General features: G+C 43.8%; 1 protein-coding gene across 1 annotated transcript in view; it reads left to right on the top strand.

The window, feature by feature from the left end:
• Nucleotides 1-222: 222 nt before the first annotated feature.
• LOC309415193 (spindlin-Z) overlaps nt 223-27,866 on the top strand; it is a gene marked incomplete at both ends in the record, with an annotated part of 44,250 nt that continues 16,606 nt past the window's right edge. The window contains 2 exons of the mRNA XM_082012642.1: nt 223-274; nt 17,446-17,494. Of these exons, the coding sequence (XP_081868768.1) occupies nt 223-274; nt 17,446-17,494 (101 nt within the window). The remainder of the gene's footprint in view (nt 275-17,445; nt 17,495-27,866) is intronic.

The raw sequence follows: 27,866 nt of genomic DNA on the forward strand, positions 1-27,866 counted from the left end.
TTTTAACCAGGTCTCAAATCAGACTATACTTTCTGGTTTGTTTTTCAGTGTGATATAATTGAAAGTACTTCTCCTATATTTGAGGAAGAACAAATTGGTGATTGGATGGTGGATTAATAAGTAGCTGTTGTATTACGAGACTAAGAAGATATTTTGGGAGTTGGGAAGAACCGGATTTTCACCCTAGTCTAGCAGCTTTGCTGCTCACTTAAACACAGATGAATGAAGACCCCATTTGGAAAATCGCCAGGTCAGCGGTCCAGAGCTGATGCAGGTGAGGTGTTACTGAATTTTGGGGGGTTGGTTTGTTGTTTTTTAGGGGGTAAAAAAGTGTCCTTAGTTTATAGATTTTTCTTATGTACTCATGGCTTTATGAAGCTGTTATTGTTTGTTTGTGGCTGGGGGGTTTTTTTGTGTGGTTTTTTTAAGATAAGAATTATTGCTTTCATTATAGAAACTGTGGAATTGAAAGGATATAAATAAATTTAATTAAGCTTTACAGACTTATATATAAGAAGTTGTACTGGTTTTGTCTGGCATAGAGTTAAATTTCTTCATAGTAGCTTGCATGGTGCTATATTTTGGATTTGTGCTGAAAACAGTGTTGATAACACACTGATATTTTAGTTATTGCTGAACAGTGCTTACACAGAGTCAAGACCTTCTCCCTTTCTCATGCTGCCCCCCTGCAGCAAGTAGGCTGGGGGTGCAGAAGAAGTTGAGAGGGGACACAGCTGGAACCCCTTACCCCAAATGACCAAGGGGATATTCTATACCATAGACTAACACTTTAAGGGGAAAATGTCTCTTTTGCTCATCTCAGAAGTGATAGAAAATAGAGAGTAATGTATTCACCATATATTTATAACTTGCAGTAAAATTTTTAATGATTTTATAGAAATTGATCAGATAGTAATTGTGAAAGAGCATCTCTCAAAAGCACTTCAGAAAGGTTTTTCTAAATATATACAGAGATTATTGCCACATCATGTGTTTTGTAAACTGAAATAATTAGTCAAAGTATTTTAAAGAATTCTTTATTTGAAGAAACTCAAAATATGAGTAACCACTTAGCCTTTTATGACTGGTTAGGCTAACTCAAAGTTTTGCAGCTCGATAGACTAATGAATCTCAGTAAATCTTGTGGACTCTGTAGTAAGGATTATCAGCAACGACACAACAAAAAATCAAGTTACCAGTCAAGAATTGTTCTGTATGCTAGTATTTGACTTGTATAACCTAAGCCAGACTGTTTTAGCTGTGCATTCTGTTTGGACTAGTTTGCAGGACAGGGTCTAGAAATTATCAATTGCAAGTTAAGAATTCTACAGTCCAGCATTTTGTGGATGAAAATGTTGAAAGTGAATGCTGTTCATTTATTCCTCTGTTTAATTATTTGCTTTTTAGTTGAACTTAGCTGAGTAATGTAACTTTCTCTGTAATTGTTTTCTCTCTTCTGGAATTACCTCATGTTCTTCGGCAGGGGAAATAATGCCCTTCCTATTTTGTACTGCAAAACTCACTAGTGACTTGCACAGTGAAAAACTTTGTAGACAAATGGTGCAGCACATCATCTAACCCTGACCATCTTTTATTGGTGCTTTCCAAAAAGTTCTCATGAAACCAAATCAGTTTCATATAAAATTGGGAAAGCTCAATTAATTTTTAAAATACCCAAGTAATAGTCCATTATGGTGCTTTTAAATACTTACCCAGTTCATTCAGAAGTGAAGCAACCGATATTGGAAGATTTCTTTGAAAGCTTTTTGTTTCAAAACAATTTTTACTCGTGACTAGCTTGCATTAATGTTAGTTTGCTTTCACTCATTTGAAACATCTAGCGATTTCAAAGATAGTTCCTGAAAGTATTTTTAATAGATAGTTTTAAAGGAGAAACCCAGTGCAGAGTTTTAGACATTTGCTTCAATTACTTTTCATTCAGCCAGCTGATATGAGTCATCCTTCTTCTTGATACCACCAGAGTATTTGTGGAAGGAGAATTTTATTTGTAATAGAAAAGAAAGTAGGCTTTGACCTGGTACTTACTATCAGTATGGTTGACTTCTAAGCATTAGCTGGGTACTGTGGGAGTTACACATTAGGTTTTGAAAGGTAACTTTTACTAGAATTTTGTCTAATCATCTAATTGTGACATACAATGAACAATAAAACTACAGCAGATTTGAGGTATCACAGTGTGATCTTTATGTAGAGGGTGATTTTTGTGAATGAAAACAGGTAATTTTACTGTATGTGTTTACTAGAAAATTTCACTATTTGTCCTCTTAATTTAAAAAAAAAGACTTATTTTAGATGGTCACACTTTCCATTGTTATTTTATTATATTTTATACTGTAATTAGCACCTTCATTTTGCACCATGCTGTCCTGGTTTTGCCGGGGATAGAGTTAATTTTCTTCCTGATAGCTGTATAGTGCTGTGTTTTGGATTTGGGATGCAAATAACATTGATAACATACTGATGTTTTCAATCGTTGCTAAGCAGTCAAAGACTGTTAAGCTTCCTATGCTCTGTCCCACCAGCAAGAAGGCGGAAGTGCACAGGAAGCTGGAAGGGGACACAGCCAGGACAGCTGACCCAAATTAGCCAAAGGGATATTCCATCACATACAATGTCATGCTCAGTATATAAACTGGGGGTGTTGGCCAGGGAGGGGCCATGGTTCGGGAACTAACTGGGCATCAGTCAGCGGGTGGTGGGCGGTTGTGCTGTGTATCACTTGTTTTGTATATTCTTTTATCATTATTATTATTCTCATTATTATTATTCTCTTTTTTTTTTTGTCCTGTCCTATTAAACTGTCTTTATCTCAACCCATGAGTTCTACCTTCCCCCCCCCAATTTTCTCACCCATCCTGCTGCGAGGGGGGAGGGTGAGTGAATGGCTGTGTTGTTTTAGCAACCTGCCGGCTTAAATCACAACAGTCCTTTTTGGCGCCCAACGTGGGGCATGATGGGATGAGATAACAACAAATCTGACCAGAGTGTGTTAGAACAAATTTGTTATAAGCCTTCATTATATTAGTTTGATAGTCGCTGGTTACAATGTTGATTTATTTGCTCTCAAAGTTCTTGTGCCTTGTTCTCAGGGTTGTGTTCTGTGACACCTTACTTGCTGTATATATGGTTCCTGTTGTGCTGTTTATTATCTCTGGGAACTGGGTCAAGGTTATCATTGTGCTGTACTTTGTAACAGTGGCTTATGATATGATAAAATGGCTGGTCGTGAGACTAATCTGGTATCTGTACTCAGCATTGCCATCATCTCTGTACTTTGGGAGCCATCTCTCAGAAACTATTAATAATTACACTTTTTACCTTTTCTCCTTGGAGAGCCAGTCAACGGGGGAGACACCTTCCTTCACCTTCCCCTTCTCCTCGAGGCTAGTTATAATAGCACTTGAGAATTCTGAATATCCTTGGGGTGTTCAAACCAGCATGCTCCTGTTGCTCCTACTCGTGAATGTGTTTCAGGTCTTGTTTAAAGTTAAACAATTATTTAAAAATACCACCCCAACAACGGGCACTGCAGCTACTCAAACCCTGGTGACAGGCACTGCAGCTACTCAGATCCTGTCAATAGACACTGCAGATGAACGAGAGAACCAACCCATGCAGGTATCAGTCACCCCTACCCACAAGAAGAAATGGACACAAAAGTCAGATGGTTTAGTGAAGGATGATGAAGAAGGGCTATCACGAGAACCAAAGGAGGAAGAGGCAGAACCAGAGATAACCACCCGATCCTTATCCCTGAGTGAGCTGCGAGATATGCAAAAAGACTTCAGCCGTCGTCCAGGCGAGCACATTGTCACCTGGCTGCTCCGATGCTGGGATAATGGGGCCAGTAGCCTGGAATTAGAGGGTAGGGAGGCCAAGCAGCTGGGATTCCTGTCTAGGGAAGGGGGCATTGACAAGGCGACTGGAAAAAAGACACGAGCCCTCAGTCTCTGGAGGCAACTCCTGTCTGGCATGAAGGAAAGGTATCCCTTCAGAGTACTGCATCCAGCTCTGGAGCCCTCAGCACAGGAAAGACATGGACCTGTTGGAGCGGGTCCAGAGGAGGGCCACAAAAATGATCAGAGGGATGGAACACCTCTCCTATGAGGACAGGATGAGAGAGTTGGGGTTGTTCAGCCTGGAGAAGAGAAGGCTCCGGGGAGACCTTATTGCAGCCTTTCAGTACTTAAAGGGGGCTTAGAAGAAAGATGGGGACAGACTGTTTAGCAGGGCCTGTTGCAATACGACAAGGGGTAATGGTTTTAAGCTAAAAGAGGGTAGATTCAGACTAGACATAAGGAAGAAATGTTTCACAATGAGGGTGGTGAACCACTGGCACAGGTTGCCCAGAGAGGTGGTAGATGCCTCATCCCTGGAAACATTCAAGGTCAGGTTGGACGGAGCTCTGAGCAACCTGCTCTAGTTGAAGATGTCCCTGCTCATTGCAGGAGGGTTGGACTAGATGACCTTTAAAGGTCCCTTCCAACCCAAACTATTCTATGATTCTGTAATTCAAGGAGGATGTTATGTCACCCAGGCAAGTGGACCACCATGGAGGGAGGTATCCAGTACCTGAGGGAATTAGCCATGATGGAGGTGATTTATAATAACCCAGACAACACAGATCCAGATGAAGTCCAGTGCACACGATCCACGTGGTGGAAGTTTGTACAGAGTGCACTGTTGTTGTATGCCAATGAATTGGCATAATGACCTGGAAAGACAAAGAGGGACCAACGGAGGATGAATTGGCTGGTCAACTCCGGCAATACGAAGAAAATCTCTCCTCCCTACAGGCCTGCATCTTGGCTGTGGAAAAACTATCCAAAAAGTCTGAACACCTGTTCAAAGAACTGTTCCAGAAGCTCCATCAACTCAAAGAGGATATGTCCTACTCCCCACCTGTATGGACCAGTATCTCAGCTGTTAGGAGTAAGCATTCTTCTGCTCAAGAGAGAGGATACAGGGGGTACAGACCTCGGGCCCCCCTGTGTTTTTTTATCTGTGTGACCATGGAGAGGACATGAAGAAGTGGGATGGAAAATCTACCTCAACCTTATAGGCCCAGGTACGTGAGTTGCAAGGCAGAACGATCGCAAAAGGGGGTTCTTCCAGGAAAACTGTCAAAGGCAGCCAAGTGGTATGCCACCATTGATATTGCTAACGTGTTTTTCTCAATCCCTTTCGTGTCAGAGTGCAGGCCACAGTTTGCTTTCACTTGGAGGGGTGTCCAGTAAACCTGGAATCGAGTGCCCCAGGGTGGAAGCACAGCCCTACTATTTACCATGGGCTGATACAAACTGCACTGGAACAGGGTGAAGCTCCAGAACACCTGCAATACATTGATGACATCATCGTATGGGGTAACACATCAGAAGACATTTTTGAGAAAGGGAAGAAAATATTTCAAATCCTTACAAAAGCTGATTTTGCCATAAAACAAAGTAAGGTCAAGGGTCCTGCACAGGAGATCCAGTTTTTAGGAATAAAATGGCAAGATGGTCATTTTCAGATCCCAATAGATGTGATCCACAAAATAACAGCTATGTCTCCACCAACTAGCAAAAAGGAAACACAAGCTTTCTTAGGTGCTGTGGGTTTTGGAGAATGCATATGCCAAATTACAGTCTGATTGTAAGCCCTCTCTATCAAGTGACCCAGAACAAGAATGATTTCAAATGAGGCCCTGAGCAACGACAAGCCTTCGAACAAATTAAACAGTAGCAGTAAATGCAGTAGCCCTTGGGCCAGCCCGGATAGGAGAAGATGTTAAAAATATGCTCTAGACTGCAGCTGGGGAAAATGACCCTACCTCGAGTCTCTGGCAGAACGTTTCAGGAGAGACTTGAGGTCGACCCTTAGGGTTTTGGAGTCGGGGGTACAGAGGATCCGAGGCCCGCTATCCTCCAGCTGAAAGAGAGATATTGGCAGCATATGAACTGTGTAAGCACTTTGTTTCTCATGCTTTATCTTTGGACTTGTCTTGATTTAAAACTCCTCACTAATGCTTGCAGGGCTTATTGGTGTACTGCTGTAGTAGTAATGAACATGCTTTCCAGAGTGAGAATTACTGTTGACATCTTAAACACCACACACACACACACCCCCCGCCTTTGAAGTTTAGATACAGTTCTAAACATCTGGATGCTATTGAACTTGGACCATACAAGTAGTTTGTAGAGTTCTTGTGTTTTTTTCATTTACATTTGAAAAGCTATATTGCTGAGGTAATTTGCCTGAGTAAAGATAGATTCAGGCAGGAATATTCATTGGGTGATTTTGATTTTGGCCTTACTCTGTAAGGATAAAACTAAAATATGTTAAACATAAGAATTCCATGTTGTTCCATCTCCCAATTTATAGCTGCTATAAGGGAGAGGAGTATTCACTGTTCAGTGAGCTCCTGTTACAGTTTCAGAGGATGTGAAGTACTACACAATTTAAGATGAGAGGAGTTTGCATTTCCTTGAGACATTAATGTATTCAGACAATACAAAATACAAATGTGTACTATGGCCAATAGGCTTGTAGTCAGTACTAGGATGATTTTGTCAAAATCATAGAATGATTGGGGTTGGAAGGGACCTTTAAATATCATCTAGTTCCAACCCTTCTACCGTGGGCAGGGACATCTTTCACTAGATCAGGTTGCTCAAAGCCCCATCCAACCTGACCTTGAATGTTTCCAGGGATGGGGAATCCGCAACTTCTCTGGGCAACCTGTTCCAATGTCTCACCACCCTCATCATAAAGAATTTTTTCCTTGTGTCCAATCTAAACCTACCCTCTTTCAGTTTAAAACCATTACGCCTTATCCTGTCACTACAGGCCCTGGTAAAAAGTCTCTCTCCATCTTTCATATATATTCCCCTTTACATATTGAAAGGCCACAGTAAGGTCTCCCTGGAGCCTTCTCTTCTCCAGGCTGAAAAACCCCAACTCTCTCAGCCTTTCTTCATAGGAGAGGTGTTCCATCCCTCTTAACATTTTCATGGTCCTCCTCTGCACCCACTCTAACAGGTCCAGGTCTTTTGCACTGGGGACCCCAAAGCTGGATGCAGTACTCCAGGTGGGGTCTCACCAGAGCTGAGTAGAGGGGCAGAATCACTTCCCTCGACCTGCTGGCCACGCTTCTTTTGATGTGGCCCAGGATACAAATGTCTTTCTGGGCTGCAAGTGCACATTGATAGATCATGTCCAATTTTTCATCTACCAGTACCCCCAAGTCTTTCTTGGCAGGGCTGCTTTCAATCCACAGTAAGGCTCAGTAAGGTCTCCCCAGAGCCTTTTCTTCTCCAGGCTGGACAACCCCAAGTCTCTCAGCCTTTCTTCATAGGAGAGGTGTTCCAGATGCTTGATAATTTATGTGGCCCTCCTCTGGACCCGCTCCAATGTGTCCATGTCTTTCTTGTGTTGTGATCTTCATGTACCTTGTTATCATCTTTTCTTTTAAGTAGGCTATATTAACATTATTAATCTAAATGCCATAACTTTTTGTTAGAATCACAGGATCATAGAATCGTTTAGGTTGGAAAAGACCTTTAAGATCGAGTCCAACCGTAAACCTAACACTGCCAAGTCCACCACTAAACCATGTCCCTAAGTGCCACATCTACACTCTTTTAAATATCTCCAGGGATGGTGACTCAACCACTTCCCTGGGCAGCCTGTTCCAATGCTTGATAACCCTTTAAGTGAAGAAATTTTTCCTAATATCCAATCTAAACCTCCCCTGGCGCAACTTGAGGCTGCTTCCTCTTGTCCTATTACTTGTTGTTACTTGGGAGAAGAGACCGACACCCACCTCTCTACAACCTCCTTTCAGGTAGTTGTAGAGAGCGATAAGGTCTCACCTCAGCCTCCTCTTCTCCAGACTAAACAACCCCAGTTCCCTCAGCCGCTCCTCTTAAGACTTGTTCTCCAGACCCCTCACCAGCTTCATTGCTCTTCTCTGGACACGCTCCAGCAACTCAATGTCCTTCTTGTAGTGAGGGGCCCAAAACTGAACACAATATTCTGTGGGAGAAGGATGGACTTCACAACTCTATGAGAGTTATATTCCGAAGCCGTTTATTGTCTTGTCTGACTCCAATATATATCGTAATCTTTTAGTCACTGCGTACACACTCATGATTGGTTACAGCTTGTTACACACATTATTGCAATTGGCTATATACAAAATATCACGCGCTGTCCACGCGCCTCTCACACAGTCAGGATTCGCTGCCTGCAGATGTTCCTGCACTCCTTTGCTGCTTCTTAGTTGTTTTCCAAGGCTCCTTCTCCTCAAGGCCGAGCCGTGCAGATATCCAGCTGTTTACCAGCTTCTCAATGCCACAGCTCCTTCTTCTTAAGGTCGAGCCGTGCAGATCAACGCCACAGCTCCTTCTCCTTAAGGTCGAGCCATGCAGGGTGATCCCAACATCTCCCCCTTTTTGTTTATCTATAAACAAAACCTGATGTGTCATTTGCAACCTAAGGACTGTGAGGAAGATGGACATCTGTACATTGTATCGTCCTGTGCCGCGAACTCAGCCCAGCAGTCGGTAGGTGCCAGCTTTACGTGGGCGTCCCCACGGAGGCAACGGTGGCCTTGCCGTACACCGATCCCCCTGCTCTTCGGGAAATCCCGGTATTTATACATTTGCCAAGGAATGAGTTTCGACACACGTGGCCAGCGAGTGTCGGAATACGCCTCGGTTGTCACCTTTCAACACAGGGAACCTATGGCGCATGTGCCCGCTGGCCAGACGTGCTGCACGCGCCACAGCCATCCCGTCTATTGGTTCGTGGGTTTTGTTCACATGGCATCTTACCATAATCCAGCAGTCACATATCAACTATGCTTAAATTAATAGCAGAATATTACAAGGCAAACAATTCTAGCTGTACTACTCCTAGCGATAGAAGCTATAAAGCTATGAAAACCAATATTATATCTTACCAAAGGATTTGTAGTTATAGAGCACTTTGCCTTAAAAGCTTTCCATGTTTGTCTAATGATAATTCTCAAATTAGGAACTAGGACACCCATGGCACAGTCCCCTGACCAGTTCCCGGGCAGCTGTTTCCCAGCCCATTGATCTCCACACAGCCACCATAACCCTTCTGGCAGATTGAAAAGGGATTGCCCGGGGAGGAAAGAGACAGACAGAAGGTGTCCTGTCCTGTTTGATTTGCTAATGTTACCCATACATTTTCTTTTGGCTGAGGTGGCATCCAGGTTGCGATGACACCTGATAGTGTCAAGATGTGTCCAACGATGACGATGGTGACTGTTTCACCCATGGTTTTACCCATTTTGCAGGCACCCAACAAGTTCCAGAATCTGTAATGACACAAACATAACCTCGTCCCCAGGTTAGCAGTTGAAAAGGTCCTTCCCACATATTCTTTTCCAAATTTTTAACTTTTACTTGCACATTTTGTGTTAACTCACATAGGCTTCCTGTCATTCCTTTTACATGTTTCTCCTTCTGCTAGATGCAAATAATTTAACACATATAAGGCTTTATTCAAACGTTCTTGGGGTGGTGTGGTAGCCTCTCCCCCTTTTTGTTTTTGCAATAAACACTTCAGGGAATGATTCATTTGTTCAACAATAGCTTGTCCAGTTGGGGAATGCGGTATTCCAGTAACATGCGTCACTCCCCATTGAGCAAAAAATCGTTGGGTTGACTGGGCTACATAACCAGGACCATTATCGGTTTTAATTTGTAGGGGTATACCATGGGCTGCGAATGCAGCTCGCAAATGCTTTTGTACATGCCTACTAGTTTCTCCTGTTTGTGCAGTGGCCCAAACTACTGCAGAATAGCAATCAATTGAAACATGAACATATTTAAATCTTCTGAAGTCAGCGACATGTGTCACATCCATCTGCCATAGTTGTAGCGAATGCAATCCTCGGGGACTTGTTGTAATCGCGATTCCTGGGCCTATTTGTTGACAATCAGCACAAGTCTGTATAATAGCTCTAGCGTCACCTGCACTTAGATTAAATTGTCTCGCTAAAACTTTGGCAGATTGATGGAAAAAGGCATGAGAGGCTTGTGCTTGACCTAAACGGTCCGGGACAGGTCCAGCCCATACTGTGGCAGTCAGCCGATCAGCTCTTGCATTTCCTTCCACCAATTCCCCTGGAAGGTTGGTATGGCTGCGTATATGCGTAACGTAATAAGGATGTCGTCTTTTCTGCAATAAAAAACAAAGCGTTCTAAATTGTTGATATAGCTGTTCCTCAGCTGTACCTGTCTGAGGATTGAACCTTCCAATCTTTGGAGTACTCCAGCTACATATAAAGAATCAGTAATTATATTCACAGGTTCTTCAGACCATAATTTAAAGGCTTCAATTACTGCCTGTAGTTCTACCTTTTGAACTGATCCTGGCACGACAAGTACCCGTTCTTTCCATTCTCCGTGCTCTCGCCATACTATTGCTGCCTTGCCTGTTTTCCCACCACCATCTATAAATACTGTAGCACCTTGAACTGGATATTGACTACACTTTGATTTTTCTTCTACTTCATGGTTTTTAAAAAAGGTAAACATTTTGTGTGATGGATAATTAATCTGAATGTCACCTTCAAATCCTGCTAATGTAGTTTGGAAGGGAACAGAGTGCTGCAAAGCCCAAGTCAAATATTCTTGTTGTAATGGTATTAAAATCGTTTTCAGGTCCTTTGCTGATATATCAGTAATTCTGTTGCGTCCTTTCATAATCAAATTTGCAAAACTCTCTGCTTTCGTGGTGATGGTTTTTCTGTGCTGCTGAGGCAAAAAGACCCACTCTAAAATTCTCAATGGGTCTGCTTTTGATTCTAGCTTTGTTATCCACTGTATTATAAGCGCATAGGGATGTCGCTCGTGATTGATTACTGCCAAAGTGATCCCTATCGAGGGGTCTATCCTAGAACTAAATGCTTGAGTTACCTTTTCAGAAATGTTTGCTACTGCTTCCCGGGCTTCCTTGGTCAATTGTCGAGGAGAGTTTAACCTGCTATCCCCTCGCAACAGCTGAACCAAAGGCTCCATATCTTGGTTTGTGATCCCACAAATAGGTCGAATCCAATTAACATCTCCTACCAATTTTTGTACATCATTTAATGTTTTAATCTGAATTCTTAATTCAACCTTTTGGGGGGTCACCGACGTTTCAGTGATCATCCACCCCAAGTACCTCCAAGGCGCTTCAGTTTGTATCTTTTCCGGCGCCACTTGCAGCCCACTTTGCCTCAAAAGCTCAACGAGCTCCCCGATCCTTTCTTCCGGATTTAATTGATCACCAGCCATCAATATGTCATCCATATAATGATAGATGAAATATTGAGGCCACCTTTTTCTGATTGGCTGTAAAGCCCAATTTACATAAATTTGACACATCGTGGGTGAATTTTTCATGCCTTGTGGCAATACTGTCCAATGATATCTTTGCATGGGTTGCGCCTTGTTTGTACTTGGGACTGAGAATGCAAAATGTTTGGCATCGTCTTTATGCAGAGGGATTGTAAAAAAGCAATCTTTGAGATCTATAATCAAAAGCTTCCAATACTTCGGTATCATACAGGGAGATGGTAGCCCTGGTTGCAAGGCTCCCATGTCCACTATAACCTTATTGACTTCTCGCAAGTCATGCAATAATCTCCATTTTCCACTTTTCTTTGGAATCACAAAAACAGGTGTGTTCCAAGGACTAGTGGTTGGCACAATATGGCCTTTTTGTAGCTGTTCTTTTACCAAATCTTCCAGGTGGGCGACCTTTTCTGCGGTCAGTGGCCATTGATTTACCCACACTGGATCATCGGTTTTCTATTCCAGTTTGAGCACAGGTCGCGTTTCAATGGCCGCTACCGAAAACCCTGCGGATCGCTAGAGAGTGATACATTCATTTGACTCAGTACATCCCGCCCAAGCAAACTTAATGGTAATGCGGCTACATAGGGTCGTACTGAACACACTAGCCCGTCTGGATTTTCACAGGTTAGGGTTGTTACGCTCTGTTGTGTTGCAGAAAACCCACCGACCCCTACAAGTCTGTGAGCTGGAGACTGAGCCAGCCAGCCTGGCGGCCACTCTCGCTGACTGATTATGGTCACATCAGCTCCTGTATCCACTAACATATCGATGGTCCATTGTCGCGGTCGCATGGTGGGGTCAGGATGCCTAAACTTCATTTTCAAAGTCGGTTTTCTTCTGCTGATATCTAATGCTAGAAAGATTTCTGGTCTTCCTGTTGAGCCAAACCCCCCATTCCCCCTCACTGATTGCGCTGCCTGAGGTACAGAAGCAGTAAAAGGCACCAATTGTGCAATACGTGTGCCTGCAGGAACCGCAACAGGAGGAGATGGAGTCCACAACATTACTTTGATGGTTCCCGTATAACCAGCGTCAATGACTCCAGGGAGAACAAAAAGTCCCTGCTTTGTTGCTAAAGATCGTCCTAATAACAAAGCACTCAATCCATATCCTAATGGTCCATTCGCATTAGTTGGGACATCATAAACTGATGTGTCCCATAAGGTAACTTCTACTGTTGTTTCCACGTCCACTCCGGCGCTCCCTCTGGTTCGGGCGCTAAGGCTTGCCAAGCAGCCTGGTGGTGCTTCCCCATTTGTGTCATCGCGCGGGGTGCCTTCGCGCTCGGTCGTCCGTTTCCCAATTTCATACCATCCCGATGATACTTTGAACAGCATTCTGAGGCTTGATGACCAAATTTTTGACATCGACTACATGGTGCTCCTGCTGGGCCTATTCCTTGCTGAAAGGGTCCTTGTTGGAAGGATTTATGACCTGTCTCAGTCTGCCTAGGTCCTTTCCTTGTGGCCTTGCGCTGAGCTCTAAAATGGCCTCTTTTTCCACAATTAAAACATTTTTTCTCCCCTTTTCCATTTATAAATGGCTTAATTGCTGCTGCAAAGGCACTTGCGAGTGTTTCTGCCTGATGTGTGGCAGAGCCTACTCTGTTGCAGGCTTCTACCATTTGTACTAACGTTGCTTCTTTTGGCAAAGCTAACAAAATTCTTTTACAATCTACATTGGCATTTTCTACCGCTAAATTCAACAGCACTGCTAGTTTTGCGTCTTCATTGGTATACACCTTATTCAAAGCGTCTCTCAGACGATCAACAAAAGACATATATGGTTCATCTCTCCCTTGCCTAATTTGAGTATAAGATGGTTGCCTCTTTCCCTCCTCAGGGACTGTTCGCAACGCATTCAACGCTAGTTGCCCAACTAATTGCAAGGCTTCTAAGGGCAGCCGAGCTTGCAATCTAACATCCACAAACAGTCCCTGGCCTGTCATTTGTTGCATAGTAATGTTCTGAAGCGGATCGCCGTCTTGACGCTCCAGGTTTTTCAGGGCTTCTTGCATACAGAGTTTATACCATCTGTCTGCCCACAATAACCTTTGGGTTGGTGTCAACAACATATCTATCATCTGCCGACAATCCCATGGTGTAAGAACCATTCCCGTGAATATGTTGTCTAATAGAGCTGGCGTGAAAGGTGATTGCAAGCCATAATTTTGCACTGCCTTCCGCACTTTCTTAATCAAGTCCCAGTGAAATGAGTCCCAGCGATTGGGCCCGTGAGGCTGTACACTAACGGGAAATGCCATCAGTAACTCTGTTTCCTTGTCTTTCATCGCTCCTAAAAAAACGTCTTTCCACCGCTCTCTAGGGTCGCCTTTCATTCTAGGCTCTTGCCTCCCTATAGTCTCTACAACAGGCTCTTCTCCTTCGTCACTGCTATCAGGCAACGGGGGCCGTAAAGGTGGCAGGGGCTCGGCTGAGGGCTTCAAAACTACGGCTTTCGATCGGTTATGCCTGGGTGGTTTCGGGGGTGGTGAAGCCCGCCCCATCAATCTTTCACACGAGCACACAGGGGAACATTGAGTACATTGTTCTGGGCAGCTTTGTCCCGTCTTGCCCTCACATATATCATCGTAGATCTGTTTCTCTGACTTATCTAATGCGGCCAGTTCACCCGGTGCATCTGGCACCTCAGGAGGTGCAGTCGGAGTTGCTGAAGGTCCTGTACCCTCTGACTTGGTTAAAAAGGGATTGGTTGAAGGCGGTTTAACAGCCTCCTCCATATCAGCTGCAGCTTTTCTCTCTGCCTTTAAGGCTTTTAATGTGGTTAATATCAACTTCCACGCCGTCACTAACTCTGCGGCGGTTTTCTCAATATGCTCCCATAACATTTTTCCTATCTCCTCCCACGTCTCTGCCTTAAACGCCACAGACGGATTGGGGGGGTACCCTTTCTTTCGGCTCCAAATTAGGAGCCTTTTAAGTGTATATTCATCATATTTCAGTCCTCTCTTAGAGAGCATATGCAGCAGGAGTCTGACTATCGCCCCTTCTTCATGTGATGTCTTCTGCCCCATGCCGCCCCGGTTGCTCACCTCACCTCGCTGGGTGCTTCTCCGTTGCAACATGTTCCTTTTTCTTTTTCCTTGCGTCAGTCCCGCTGACTGCGATTCTTCCAACCGGGCTTCTCCCATGGCGTCCTCTGCGCTCGACCGGTGTTCAACGATGAGATCCCAGAGATCGTATCACGTCGGGGTCACCAGTTGCGGGAGAAGGATGGACTTCACAACTCTATGAGAGTTATATTCCGAAGCCGTTTATTGTCTTGTCTGACTCCAATATATATCATAATTTTCGCTTAGTCACTGCACACACACACTCATGATTGGTTACAGCTTGTTACACACATTATTGCAATTGGCTATATACAAAATATCACGCGCTGTCCACGCGCCTCTCACACAGTCAGGATTCGCTGCCTGCAGATGTTCCTGCACTCCTTTGCTGCTTCTTAGTTGTTTTCCACAGCTCCTTCTCCTCAAGGCCGAGCCGTGCAGATATCCAGCTGTTTACCAGCTTCTCAATGCCACAGCTCCTTCTTCTTAAGGTCAAGCCGTGCAGATCAACGCCACAGCTCCTTCTCCTTAAGGTCGAGCCATGCAGGGTGATCCCAACAGTATTCAAGGTGCAGTCTCACCAGTGCCGAGTACAGGGGGACAATCACTTCCCTAGTCCTGCTGACCACACTATTTCTGATACAAGCCAGGATGCTGTTGGCCTTCCCAACTTGGTGTCGTCTGCAAACTTACTGAGGGTGCACTCGATCCCCTCATCCTGATCACTGATAAAGATACTAAACAGAACCGGCCCCAATACTGAGCCCTGAGAAACACCACTTGTGACTGGGCACTACCTTAAATTACCAACACACGAAACTGAGCAGTACTCACTAAGGAAAGTTGGCTTTTGTTTGGAGCTAGGTACATGAACAAGCAAGTTCTTGAAATCAGTCAGGAACTGTCAAGCTCATTTTCACAGCAAAAAATGGTAGTCTCCTCTCAAACTCTTAGTTCAGTGTTGTAAATATTTGTTAATTTGGTACATGTCATTTCATGCATGGAGTTTGTGTATGGATAGCCGAGAAATTTTGCATGTAAGTGAATTTGAGAGAAAAGACATCTGGCTGTAGAACTTGAGTCCCATAAAAAATAAGAGATCCTAAGGTGAGCAGTTACTGAGCAGGGCAAACATTCATTCTGAGTAGTGTGCATAGCTTCTCCTTTGTGTTTTTTGCAGCTTCTGTAATAGATCTTCCTTCTGTGTACCTGTAAACTTCCTTTTGTTTTGGAAAGCTAAATGTGTTGCACTCTATAGTAAGATTCAGAGTCTCTGAGCAGAGGACAGAAAACAAGTTTTGTGCTGAACCACCCTGCTGAATATGTGGGTGTTTTTTCTATAGCGTTTTAACTACTTGAGCTGATTTAGTTAAATCTTACTTTGTCTCATCAACCAGTAATGGAAAACATGAAATCTGTGTGCTCATGTTCTTTTACTTTGTGAGAATGGGTTTCTTTTTTTTAAGTATGTTTTAAAACTTTTTTCCTCATATAACTAAGGGGTGGCTAATGATATCATTAGAATGCTTGTTTAGTGGTTGCAGTCAAATCCCAAAGTCTTTTGGGTTTCTATTCAGACTTTTTGTGATATCTTTTATTTTAATTTCTAGCTGATAGTTCTTATAAACATGTTCAAAGGGAAGTTCTATTTACTTGGTCTTTTAATAGTCAAAAATTGTAAATAGGATCTTTACTGTAGCTATTCACATGGAGGGCCTCATTTTTGAAAACTTAAGATTCCAGCTGTTGTTAAAACTGAAGATGCATTTTTCCATGGATTCAGTACAAGCTTGACTGTTGGAAACAAGATGTATGTAGTCTTATTTTAATTCTGCCATTTCTGTCACTTGATATATGTCCTCTTCTCCATCTGAAAATCCAAAGCTTAAAATATTTATGAAAACTTTTAAGGTTAATTGCCCTTTCTGTGCATAACTCTTGTGTGACACTACTGCTATTATGAAAATTAATTTTCAAAATACATATGCCAAAGCTATGCTTGGAACATGCACATAATGTTAAAGTTAAAGAATTTGTTTGGATCTGTAGAGAAACCTCAATTAAGTATTTCTCTGTAGGTGTGAATTTAAACATCCATAGATGGAATTCTGAACATGTTTCTACAGATACGTAAGGGGTTTTTTTGCTGATAATATACATGCGTCCAACACTCTCTGACTGGGTTCTTTTAGACATTCTATATGTAGAGGGTTTAATGTTTAATACCAACTTTAGGTTTTTTAAGTTATTTGACATTATATAGGACTTTATCAGAATGACACAGCAGTTTACTTAAATCACAGTACAAGATACATTTAGCAGAGTATAGCAGTTGCAATATACAGTCAAATCACAATACAAATGTGATTCTCATTACTGGTGTCTCCATCACGATGCTGGGAATCCCCAGTTGTTGGGAAGGAACATGTGGGTTGAAACCAGCTCAAGCCTGTTGCTCTCTTCAAAGTTCTTTCTGTTAGTTGTACAGTTTTTATACTGTAAACGCTATAATGAGTCTTTATACTCGGTTTTGGCTCTATACTGAGTTTTTATACTCAGTTTGGCTGAGCCATGTATATACCCACCCATTCTGGCCTCGCTAACTCAGGAAGATATGTATTATTATTATTGTTATTGTTATTATTATTATTAACTCAAGGGCAGTTACACAGCCATTTGATTCCCTCAGCTGTTGTAACCAATTTATCTAGAACAAAGACTACTTCCCATCTCCTTTGTGTTGAGATAAGTTCAGGTTTATGTAACAGTTGTCATCAGTCACTCCCTACTTCTTCACTTAGCTTTGTGAGTACATAGTCTTGCCTGTCTCCTCAGAGCCTCCTTCCATTGTAGGAGCTCACTGATCAATCTGTGATTAAACATGAAGTGTTTAATTTTTTTTACTTAAAAAAGAGAACTTTTCTGTGAGATACCTTTTTGACATTATGTATAAACACACTTTATTGTTCAATAATTCCATCATTTATATTGTAGGTCATGCAGGAGTCTCTGCAAGCATGATGAAGAAAAGAACTTCCCACAAGTAAGTTGCTAATATCTTTCCCAAAGTATAGTTCTCAGTAACTGGAAGTACCATTATAGAAATGTATCTGTATTGTTCCAGTTATTTTGCTCTTGAAAATCATGTGGAGTAGTATTCAGACAGTGTATGTGTGTAGAGTCAGACTTCAGTTCTTTTGGGAGGACAGTGAGAAAGAATGCACCATTGGTAGAGTTCTAAACATCATTTTGAATGTTAGTCTGAGAGAAATTATCCTGTCAATACAATTCTGTAATTTACTCTGTAATTCAGAGAAAAGAGGTTGCAAGCCAGAAATTGGGCACATGTACTCTAGGATTCATTACAGCTTTAGTTTTTGAAAAGGATTTGTCACCTTTTTTTAAAAAATATGGAACATACTGAAGTACTTCTATAAGGCAGCTGCTATTTGTGTGAAGGATACTTGCTTATCCTATACATTCATGGCATGTATTATTCTCTCTACTACATTTTGAAATAGTAGCAGCTAAGTGCTGCTATGAGTAAATGTGAGAAGATAGAGGTAATAGCTTAGACATGATTGACCTTAGTGTCTAACAGCTAGATGTTGCATCTGTCTGCATCTCTGGTGGGTGAACTCTAAAATAAGCTGGGGAAAGGAGTAATTTATTAAAATGCTACCAGTTATATTTTGAGTATGAAGTCCTATAGTGGTGATATACAACATGCATCAGTCCAAAGCAATTTGTCTGGCAGAAATATCTTCTGTGATTAACATTTGAATTAGTATTAACTGTTTCCCAGACACAACACCTGATGTAAAACTACTCTTAATTCCTTCCACCAACTCTTCGCTATTCAGTCTTGTCTATCTCCTTACAAGGCAAAGATAAGCATTCATTTGTCTAGAGACAGGTAGAGTTAAAATTTAATTTCTCTTGTTCTTTTTCAACCGCTCAGAGAAAGGAGTGTATGATGGGAAGACTATCAGAGGTGGGTTGCCTTTTGTACTTGAGGGTGGCTAGATTTGTCTTTATTGTTGTGTTGATATACACGTATTTAAATACCTAAATAGGTTGTATATTTTTTAGCATAAAGGCTTTTATGGGGCATATTAAGTCATGATCCTAAGTCACATGATTTTGAGGCATTTAACTTAAGCACCCAACTGAGATTTATGTTAATTTAGCCTAGTTTAATTGTTTAAGAATTGTTCGGTAAAGGTTTTATTTTGTACCAAACTAAGATGACTTTGTGTGCTGCTCACTGACTTCTCTGAGAATGACAGACTAGTATAGAGTTGTTTTTATTTGATATTAATTGCTTACGTTTTTTAAATGAACAGTAAGTAGTGCTGTAGACATGTTTATAGTAAACAGGTGGGATATGAATCACTATTTTAAAATGTATGCTGATACTACTATGAGCTGTTACAGCAGACCATGAATTAGTAATGCATACTTTGTCATTGATTTAGTTATGCTTACTTTTACATTCCTTATTTAAAGAAAAAGAGGAACAAGTCTACTGGCACTTGAAGGCCATAGGGGAGATTCTAAACTAGGTTCAGAAGTTCATGGGGGAGGGAAGAACCAACAGGATGGAACATGGCATGGTCCAGTAACTGAGGAAGTGATAAAATGAGTTGTGTAGATTAGTCTTCTGAATTCTTCTTAACTAAAATCGTAGTTAACCATTGACCCTTTTTGAAGGGGGTCCCATGGTTATAGGTCAGCTGCAAAAGGGCAGTTCTGAGTGCTCTCTCATTGTCAATGGGTAGTGATGATCTCTGGGAATATGAAGCTGACCCTATTTGTGTCAGATCAGTCAGTTGTCTCTTGGCTCTCATCCTTTCCACCCTTGACGCATAAGGAAAGAGGGCACAAAACAGTGTAAGTATAAAATCTTCCTTATGCTCTCCATGTTTCTCATAGCTGGCAGTTCAAGGACTTTGAGGTGGAGGTTGTATCTGCTGTTTAACTACCACTGTACTTATCCCTTATGAATTTCTGATCACACTTTAAACTAACTTCTTATGGTGGGTTATACTTGGCTATGGGCCAAACTCCTACCCATCCACACACTCTTCCTCCTCAGTGGGGCAGGGGGAGAAAATAGGATGAGAAGTCTCATGGGTCAAGATAAAGACAGGGAGATTGCTTACCAGTTACTGTCACAGGCAAAACAGGCTTGACTTGGGGAAAATTAATTGCCAATTAAAATAGATTCAGGTGGTAAGAAAAAGGAAGACAAACATTAAAACAACACCTTTCCTCCCCCCTTTCCCATGTTTAATTCGCTCCTTTGCTCCAGACTCCTCTACCACCCACCACCCCCAGGGTGGTGCAGGGGAAATTGAGGGAGTTTACAGTCCATACATAATGGTTGCTTTCTGTCACTCCTTCCCTCTTGTACTTACTTTCCCCCTGCTCTGGCGTGGGTTCTCCATGGGCCACAGTTCCTGTCAGGAAAATCTGCTCCAGCATGGGCTCTTCCAGGGGAGACAGTCCTGTCAGGAAAACTCTGCTCTGGCATGGGTTCTCCGTGGGTTCTCCATGGGCCACAGTTCCTTCAGGAAATATCTGACTGCTCCAGCATGGGTCCTACACTGGCTGTAGTGTGGATATCTGCTCTAGCACCATGGAATACCTCCTTTTCTGAACTCGGTGTTCCCTTTCCTGTTTCTCACTTTGTGGTTTTTTTTTTGCACTTTGCCCCCCCCCGCCTGTCCAGTGCTTTTTTTGCCCTTTCTTAAATATGTTTTCACAAAGGTGCCACCAACTTCACTGATTGGCTTAACTTTGGCCTGCAGTGGGGCCATTGCCAAGCCAGCTGGAACCAGCTGTGTCTGGCACAGGGCAGCCCCTGACTTCTTCTCACAGAGGCCACCTCTGCAGGTGTCGTTGTATGTGTGTGTATGTGTGTCTGCTACGAAAACCTTTTCATACCCAATACACCTGTAATCCTAAGAAAATTGATTTCACAACTGAATGATGGCTTTTGAAGGAGTACAGAAAGTACTTTAAAACTTCTGTCTTTAGTAATGTGCCTCATAGTCTGAATAGTGAGGAAAAATAGTTTATAACAATTATCTGATCATATGATCACCTGTTAATGACAGTCTGTAGTAAGATCAAAATTCTAATTTGGGCCCTATTTTTAATAAACTTTTCTACATGGCACCATGAAATATAGAAATTGTACTGACCGTTGCTACTCTGCTTCGTTTGTACTATTTTCTAAATTTCTTTGAACTTTCCATGATCTGTTTCTGCTAATAAAACTTTCTCATGTAACAAGATTTTACTTATCAGCTTAATGCCTTCAAGATAAATACTCAGTTGCCGAGGCAAAGAGCTCTAGTGCCAGCGTGATCCGCAGCAGAGCGTGCTAGCGCACTGCACAGGCGGATTTCCTGAACGGGGGGAACCTCAGGGGGGTAGTGTGGAGGACCCCACAGCTCGCGCAACAGTGGCTGATGAGATGTGGGCGGGGCCAGGAGCAATGGCAGCCAAGCCCCACACACATAAAAAAGAAACCCCTACAGAGCACTAGTGACCAGGAGCGATGTGAATAGGGTGGGTAAACAGGGTGTGGCACGGCAGTTTGTGTGGAAGGGCATGCAAGAAGGGCACTGTAGCTCTGCCAGCTCAACCAGGGAGCAATTGTATCCACCCAGCAGAAGGCTACGTCCTCTCCAAACTGCACCTGCCGTGACTGACGCAGCTTCCCAGGCAGAACTCCAATGGGATCACACTGATGCCCAGGTGTCAGGCTGCAGGGCGTGCCCTACTCTTATGCCAGTATCAGACCGCGGCAGTGAGCAAACCTGTGGGAGGTGCGCCCAGATAGAGGAACTCTTCTGCTTAGTGGCAGAGCTCCGGGAGGAGGTGAGTAGGTTGAGGAGTATCAGGGAGTCCAAGAGAAAGATAGATTACTGGAATCGCACCCTACCTTCCCTGGGACAGGCCCATCAGGCAGACAGGACACATGATATGGAAGATTCCCTATCCTCTCTCCACCTGACTGAACGGGGTGACTTAAGGGATAGGGGGCAATGGCAACAAGTTCCTGCCCGGCGCAGCAGGCACGTCTCCTCTGTGACTACCCCACCTTCCCAGGTGCCCTTGCATAATAGGTACGAGGCTCTGCGAGTTGAACCGAACAATGACGAGGACAATGGTTCACCTAGGTTAGTGTCGCCGAGGTTAAGTCGACCTATGCACTGTGTCAAAACCAATTCCATAAAGAAAAAAAGATGAGTTATTGACGTAGGAGATTCTCTCCTGAGGGAAACAGAAGGCCCAATATGCAGACTGGACCCACTTCTTAGGGAAGTCTGCTGCCTCCCTGGGGCCTGGGTTAAAGATGTGAAGAGAAAGCTTCCTGCCCTGGTACGGCCCTCAGATTATTATCCATTATTGCTTTTTCAGGTGGGCAGCAATGAAGTTGCAATAAGAAGTCCAAGGGCAATCGAGAGAGACTTCGGGGCCTTGGGACGACTGGTTAAGGGAGCACAAGTAGTGTTCTCTTATCTTTCCAGTGGCAGGGAATGATGAGGGAAGAAACAAGAAGAGCCAGCAGATCAATACCTGGCTCCGAGCCTGGTGTCACCGGCAGATTTTTGAGTTTTTTTGATCATGGGTTGGTCTACATGACACCAGGCCTGCTGGTGACAGACAGGGTACGCCTGTCTCAAAGGAGGAAAAGGATCTTTGCACAAGAGTTAGCAGGGCTCATTGAAAGAGCTTTAAACTAGATTTGAAGGAGGAAAGGGATAAAACCAGGCTCGCTAGAGATAAGCCAATGTTTGAGGGACAGTGTGCTAGTGAGGTCCTTTGGTCTGCCGTCTCAGTGGAGGTAGGGGATCCACGCGGCAGCAAAGACACAAGGGTTATTGACGTGTTAGAAACCACGTAAGCACCTGAGAGCAGTCACACAGGAATTAGGGCTTCTCCCCCAAAAAGGGTGGCAGGGTCAGTGGCCTAACTGAAGTGCATCTACACCAATGCACGCAGCATGGGCAACAAACGGGAGGAGTTGGAAGCCATTTTCAGCTGGAAAAGTATGATATAGTTGCAATCACGGAAACATGGTGGGATCACTCGCACAACTGGAGTGCTGCAATGGATGGCTATAAACTCTTTGGAAGGGATAGGCAAGGAAGAGGAGGCGGTGGGGTAGCCTTGTATGTTAAGGGAGTGTTTTGACTGTCTAGAGCTTGACGATGGTGATGAAAGGGTCGAGTGTTTATGGGTAAGAATCGGGGGAAAGGCCAACAAGGCAGATATCATGGCGGGAGTCTATTATAGACCACTCAACCAGGATGAAGAGGCAGATGAAATATTCTATAAGCAGCTGGGAGAAGTCTCACGATCACTAGCCCTTGTTCTTGTGGGGGAGTTCAACTTACCAGATGTCTGCTGGAAATGCAATACAGCGGAGAGGACACGGTCTAGGAGGTTCCTGGAGTGTGTGGAAGATAACTTCCTGACACAGCTGGTGAGTGAGCCAACTAGGGAAGGCGCCCCACTGGACTTGTTTGCAAACAGAGAAGGATTTGTGGGTGATGTGATGGTTGGAGGCTGTCTTGGGCATAGCGATCATGAAATGATAGCGTTTTCGATTCTCAGAGAAGTAAGGAGGGGAGTTAGCAGAACTGCTACCTTGGACTTCCACTTTCAATCATTTATCAGCAGTCCTGGCTAATCAGGGAGGTCCCAGTTGACTGGAGGTTAGCAAATGTGACACCCATCTACAAGAAGAGCCAGAAGGAGAATCTGGGGAATGACAGGCCTGTCAATCTGACCTCGGTGCCTGGGAAGGTTACGAGGTTACGGAGCAGATCATCTTGAGCGCCATCATGCGGCACGTTACAGGGCAACCAGGTGATCAGGCCCAGTCAGCTTTGGTTTATGAAAGGCAGGTCCTGCTTGACTAACCTGATCTCCTTCTATGACAAGATGACCCGCCTAGTGGACGAGGGAAAGGCTTCTTTACCTGGACTTTAGTAAAGCCTTTGACACCATTTCCCACAGCATTCTCCTGGAGAAACTGACTGCTCATAGCCTGGACGGGTGTACTCTTCACTGGGTAAAAAACTGGCTGGATGGTCGGGCCCAAAGGGTAGAAAGGCTCTACAAAGGGATCTGGACAGGCTGGATTGATGGGCTGAGGCCGGGTCCTGCACTTGGGTCATAACAACCCCATGCAATGGTACAGGCTTGGTGAAGAGTGGCTAGAAAGCTGCCTGGCGGAAAAGGACCTGGGGGTGTTGGTTGACAGCCAGCTGAATATGAGCCAAAAGCGTGCCTGGCTTGTATCAGAAATAGTGTGGCCAGCAGGACTAGGGAAGTGATTGTCCCTTTGTACTTGGCACTGATTCTATGATTTCTATGAAATAAGAGGATCTGAAACTTACTGCAATTGAAGGGCCATTTATGAGGGCATAACTGATGCATCAAGAACTATTTTTAGGACTTGATGTTATTTGGTTTTCCTGGCTCTGTGTGTTTTACATATGTAGGGCAATTGAAATACTGAATGTCTAGGGGATTGAAATGTTATACCAGTCTTTAAGAACAAAACTGTGGAATTTTAAAGGTAATTCTAATAAAACAGAAGGGAAACTTTTTGGGTTTTCTGATTATAGCATCTCCAAAGCTTATGTACATATTTGTTACTCTGCTTATCACAGAAACATTGATTGATATAAAAAGAGGTTTGAGAAAGTTATTATTGTCTTATATGGAAGTATACTGGTAGCTGTTATTACACACCCATTTTTTATATTATCACACCCATTTTGAAAAAGGGTAATAAGGAGGACCCTGTGAACTACCAGCCAGTCAGCCTCACCTCTGTGCCCAGTAAGATCATGGAAAGAGATCCTCCTGGAAGACATATCCAAACATGGAAGGCAGTGAGGTGAATAGAGACAGCCACCATGGCTTCATCAAGGGCAAATCGTGCCTGACTAATTGTCATGGTTTAGCTCCAGCCAGAAATTAAGCACCACGCTGCGACGAGCGAGGGAAGGCATGCAGTCGACTCAATATGAGTGATAAAGCAAGCTTCAACTTTATTGCAAAACCTTATACATATTTATACACTAAGTTCTACCTTATGCATACTTGTCTTACAATCATTGGCTTAGCTCTAAAGATTGCATTATCATACTCCTCCTACTTGCCGTTACTGCTACGTGGTCCGGGTTCCATCCTGTTTTTCTTATACAGTGCTTCTTCTTAGCTGTTTACCACAGCTCCTTCTCCTCAAGGCCGAGCCCTGCAGATGTCCAGCTGTTTACCAGCTTCCCAGTGCCACAGCTCCCTCTTCTCAAGGCCGAGCCGTGCAGATATCTAGCTGTTTACCAGCTTCTCAATGCTGCAGCTCCTTCTCCTTAAGGTCGAGCCGTGCAGAGTGATCCCAACATCTCCCCCTTTTTGTTTTTGTATAAACAAAACCTGATGGATCATTTGCAACCCAAGGACTGTGAGGAAGATGGACCCTCTGTACATTCTTGTATCGTCCTGTGCCGCGAACGCAGCCCAGCAGTTGGTAGGTGCCAGCTTTACGTGGGCGTCCCCACGGAGGCAACGGTGGCCTTGCCGTACACCAGCCCACTGCCCTTCAGGAAATCCCGGTATTACACATTTGTAGAGGAACGAGTTTCGACACACGTGGCCAGCGACTGTCGGAACTCACCTCAGTTGTCACCTTTTAACACAGGGAGCCTATGGCGTATGCGCCCGCTGGCCAGACGTGCTGCACGCGCCACAGCCATCCCGTCTATTGGTTCGTAGGCTTTGTTCACACGGCATTTTTTCATAACTCGGCAGTCACATATCAACTTATGCTTAAGTCAATAGCAGAATATTACAAAGCAAAACAATTCTAGCTGTACTACTTCTAGTGATATAAACTACTCCTAGTGATAGAAAAAAGGTACTTGTATAAGGCTATGAATCACAGAATCACAGAACCACTAGGTTGGAAAGGACCTTTAAGATCATCAAGTCCAACCATTAATCCAGAACCACCATGTCCCCTAAACCATGTCCTGAAGTGCCACATCCAAACGTTTTTTGAACACTTCCAGGGATGGCGACTCCACCACCTCCCTGGGCAGCCTGTTCCAATGCCTGACCACCCTCTCAGTGAAGAAATTTTTCCTAATATCCAATCTAAACCTCCCCTGGCGCAACTTGAGGCCATTTCCTCTTGTCCTATCACTAGTTACTTGGGAGAAGAGACCAACACCCTCATCGCCACAACCCCCTTTCAGGTAGTTGTAGAGAGCGATAAGGTCTCCCCTCAGCCTCCTCTTCTCCAGACTAAACAACCCCAGTTCCCTCAGCCGCTCCTCATAAGACATGTGCTCCAGACCCCTCACCAGCTTCGTTGCCCTTCTCTGGACACGCTCCAGCACCTCAACATCCTTCTTGTAGTGAGGGGCCCAAAACTGAACACAGTATTCAAGGTGCGGCCTCACCAGTGCCGAGTACAGGGGCACAATCACTTCCCTACTCCTGCTGGCCACACTATTCCTGATACAGGCCAGGACGCTGTTAGCCTTCTTGGCCACCTGGGCACACTGCCGGCTCATATTCAGCCGGCTGTCAACCAGCACCCCCAGGTCCCTTTCCGCCGGGCTGCTCTCCAGCCACTCCTCCCCAAGCCTGTAGCATTGCATGGGGTTGTTGTGGCCAAAGTGCAGGACCCTGCACTTGGCCTTATTAAACCTCATACAGTTGGCCTCTGCCCATCGATCCAGCCTGTCCAGATCCCTCTGCAGAGCCCTCCTACCCTCCAGCAGATCAACACTCCCACTCAGCTTGGTGTCATCTGCAAACTTACTGAGGGAGCACTCAATTCCCTCATCCAGATCATCTATAAAGATATTGAACAAGACTGGTCCCAGAACCGAGCCCTGGGGAACACCACTCGTGACCGGCCGAAGACCAATATTATATCTTACCAAAGCATTTGTAGTTATAGAACGCTTTGCCTCAAAAGCTTTCCACGTTCATCTCATGATACCGCAAATTTCAGTGTGATTTACCCCTACATTTTCTTTTGACTGAGGTGGCATCCAGATTGCGATGACACCTGATAGTGTCATGATGTGTCCAACGATGATGATGGCGACTGCCCCACCCATGGCCTCACCCACTTCGAGGCACCTGCAAAGTGGGTTACCCATGGTTTTACCCATGGTTTTAAACAGCCACCACCGTCAACCTCGTCCCCTGGTTAGCAGTTGAAAAGGTCCTTTCTCCTTCCGCAAATAATTTAACACATATAAGGCTTTATTCAAACGTTCTTAGGGTAATGTGGTAGCCTCTCCCCCTTTTTGTTTTGAGCGTGATTATCTAACAAAGCTCATTCATTGGGTGTGTAAGATACTTGTTTGAGTTATTAGCTAGCCAAGCATTCTTTACTACCTTTTGAACCATTCCTTGTAGACAATGCAATAAACATGGTACAATAAGCATTAGTATTAAGATAACAAGTACTATAACAACTGCCCCTTTTATTAAGTCTTGTAACCATCCACTTAGGCCCAAACTTGACAGCTATGATTCGAGGTTTAGTGAACTTGTCTGTAACCTGTCCGTTAAGTCCTTCAGTTTTTGTAATTGTTGAGTTACCGACTGTGATGTATCTGTTAAATTCATACAACACATGCCATCAAACTCCTCACACCCGTGCCCTTGGGCCAAAAGTAGGAAGTCGATAGCTGCCCTATTTTGCAATGTCGCATGCCTTATTGAGTCAGTTTCCATTAACAAAGCACTGAGTGTTGCAGAAGTAGCATTGGTTTGTTTCGCTAGCCAACATCCCAATTTATTTAAAGTGGTTAAGCCTTGGGCAGCAGCGACCCCAGGGGCAAGGAAAGAGGTTAGTATGGTTTTGTCTGCAGTCCAAAAATCCAGTTGGTCATTGCACTCTTCCTGATATTTTCAAATCTGTCATCTTATTCTATGCCGTCGGGTAAGGTTCAATATCATAGAAGTGTTGGGAGTTGACAATGTTAGGTGCCCCAATGTGTAAGGACCACCTCTCAAACGGGAGGGAACACCTTGCCATGCACGATCACCACAAATCAAGAATATTCCTTTAGGGAGTCTCATTGGGACAATAGTAGAGCGTGAGATGTTGCTCGTTGTATAATTACACCAATTGGTAGCATTCTGAAAAATGGCTAACGTGGGGTTTACATCCTGTGACCTGGCTATCTTCTCAGTAATTTTCTGCAAAGCTTGGTGTTGATCCTCATTCAGTTGACGTCGCTCTGGAGCCTCCACCGAAGACTCCAGGAGCGGCATCAATGGCCTTAGATCATCATTAGTAATTCCGCAAATATTGCGAACCCACTGTATATCCCCCATTAATTTTTGGACATCAGAAA

The sequence above is a fragment of the Phaethon aethereus genome, assembly GCF_964289735.1.
Source record: "Phaethon aethereus genome assembly, chromosome: W".
Classification (NCBI taxonomy): Eukaryota; Metazoa; Chordata; class Aves; order Phaethontiformes; family Phaethontidae; genus Phaethon; species Phaethon aethereus.